Genomic DNA, 2,500 nt, shown 5'->3' with positions numbered 1-2,500 from the left:
GGTGCAAACATCCTGCATCATTAAATGACAGAAAAAGAAAAACAATTTACTAATCTTAGTTTAAATGTAAACAAAAATCATTTAGGACCGTATAAATAATCACATTTACAGAACCATTACCTGCCCTCCTCTTGGTCCAGTTTCACCCACAGCTCCTCTTTGACCTGGATCCCCCTGAGAAGCATCATCATTAGTCTTGTTGAAACAACTAGAGCTGAAACACAGATTAACTCAGATTATCTTACAGGTGCTCCCTGAATCCCCCGAGGACCCGCGCCACCAGGACTTCCACGAGGTCCCTGTTCAAGAAATCACCAGAAGAAGGTTAACTTACGTAAGGTATGCGTACGAACAGCATGTGGTGGTAGACACCCTCTCTCTCTCTCCAGTTGCTGGGTATGAAGGTCTCAGTCATTCACACATGAGCCTCATCCACTAATTATTTTACCCGTTAAATAATTATTTTTGGTTTCAGCTGATTCATTTATTGATGCTAAAACAACCGACGGAAGTCTGACCTTGTAGAAGGGATTTTGTGTTTTTTGTAATCATAATTTTACTCTTTATATTTTTATGATACTTTAAATCGTTTTAAATTAATCAATATATTGTTTTTAAGTCATTCGCTGCCAGCGTTTCTCACCGTTTTTACTGATTTTTTAAGAGTCACAGAACGTTGCGCGCTAGGATGATGTCAACGCCAAAACAACCAAAACGAAGCGGAGACTCACCTCTTACATCACGAAGAATCTGCGTGTTTCGAGCGTTATCCGTTCTTTCATAATCCGTTGTTGAATTGTGATCGGCAGAAGATTTTCCGGTTCGCGCCTCACTTTTTTTTACAGCAGCGGCCCAAAACGATCTCCTAACACATGGATGTTCTGCTTCCTGATCACGTGACGTGTGACGTACGCGGATGAAGATCGGCTTTAGAGCTGAGATGTTTGTTTTCACAGTGTGGGGGCTCGTCCGACGCCCACACAGTAAAAACATGCAAATGACAACTTTAGTCGTCATTGGCAGTGAATGAGTTAAGTGAAATTTGTTATATTTTTGTCATTGAGAAGCTCCTTGTGATTTTGCTTAAGATGTGCTAGTTAGAAGATAGTTTCTTATTATTAATATGAATGATTTGTCAGAGTGTGCTGATGGAGTAGACGTGTTACCGTGAGCAGATCTGTCTGGAGCTATGCTGCGATAGTGGAGCGGCAGACAACCCGCACAAATCTGATTCCAGTCCATGTTCCATTTTACAACTATGAGAACCTCCTCTGATCTCAAGCTTTCCAAATAAAGCTAACTCCAAACAGAACGACTCCTTAAATGTCCCCTCGCGTGCTGAGGATGTAGAGAGACCACATAGTTGGGGGAGTTTCTGTACGAGTGTTTCTCAATGCCACGGACCCTCGCCTTGATGTCTCGGTCCCACTCCAGCTGCCCAGGAGATACGTCATCAGGAACCGCCAAGGCGTGTTCCAACTTTCATGTTCTACAGAGGCGTCTGTTCTCCGTTTGACACCTGTTTAGCTAGCTAGCAAGGGTACACAGGAGGTGTGTTGTAGGCTAGCCTTGGTCAAAAATTACCCAGAATACACTGCTGTACTTTACTTTACTTTACTTTACTTTACTTTACTTTACTTTATATGTAAAGCCCCTTTCATGACCTCATCAGACGCCCAAGGTGTTGAACACAATGTCAGAAACAGCATTTATCAACAAAAAACAGCAGCTTTAAAAAAGAAAACAAGACAATAAAAGTAGGACAATGATGCCGAACTACATCACCTAGTGTTTGAAAGCTAAGACATAAAAATGGGTCTTCAGACGGGATTAAAGACCAACAACAGTGAAGGACGCTGGTGCAGCAAGAGGCAGCTCGTTCCAAAGTCTCTGACCCATCACAGAGAACACACGATCCCCACGTGACTCACATAGGGAACCCCCCCCATGCTTCTGCAGGAGGCCCGTGAGGTATGGTGCAGCTCCCTGAAGAGCTTTGTACACCAACGTTGAATGTAAGTCAACTAACTGTAGCTATCGGGTTTATATCCAAAGTAGTTATCAGTGGTTGGTTAACTGCTTAGTAGTTAGCTGCCGTTTTTCCACTGACACGCCTTGTGTGGACGACCGAGACCTTCAGTACAGCGGTTCCCTCGTTCTACCACTAGATGCTGTTCCTACGCATGATCAGAGCCGTTCTTATATTTAGGGATATTTCTACGCATAAGTGCAAATTGGTAAATACGCACAGATGTGTTAGTTAGTACACAGATGTGTGTGTTAGTACACAGATGTGTTAGTACACAGATGTGTTTGTTAGTACACAGATGTGTTTGTTAGTACACAGATGTGTTAGTTAGTACACAGATGTGTTAGTACACAGATGTGTTTGTTAGTACACAGATGTGTTAGTACACAGATGTGTTTGTTAGTACACAGATGTGTTAGTACACAGGTGTGTTAGTACACAGATGTGTTAGTACACAGATGTGTGTGTTAG

General features: G+C 42.6%; 1 protein-coding gene across 1 annotated transcript in view; it reads right to left on the bottom strand.

The window, feature by feature from the left end:
• Nucleotides 1-2,500, bottom strand: part of col9a1a (collagen, type IX, alpha 1a) — a 36,567-nt gene that overhangs the window by 19,559 nt on the left and 14,508 nt on the right. The window contains exons 15-16 of the mRNA XM_054751897.2: nucleotides 246-299; nucleotides 121-174 (exon numbers count right to left, since the gene is read on the bottom strand). Coding sequence (XP_054607872.1) covers nucleotides 121-174; nucleotides 246-299 — 108 coding nt within the window. The remainder of the gene's footprint in view (nucleotides 1-120; nucleotides 175-245; nucleotides 300-2,500) is intronic.

Source organism: Nothobranchius furzeri, chromosome 7 (assembly GCF_043380555.1).
Source record: "Nothobranchius furzeri strain GRZ-AD chromosome 7, NfurGRZ-RIMD1, whole genome shotgun sequence".
In the NCBI taxonomy this organism is placed as follows: domain Eukaryota; kingdom Metazoa; phylum Chordata; class Actinopteri; order Cyprinodontiformes; family Nothobranchiidae; genus Nothobranchius; species Nothobranchius furzeri.
Note: the sequence above shows the minus strand (reverse complement) of the source record. Positions and strands in the feature narration are given on the sequence as shown.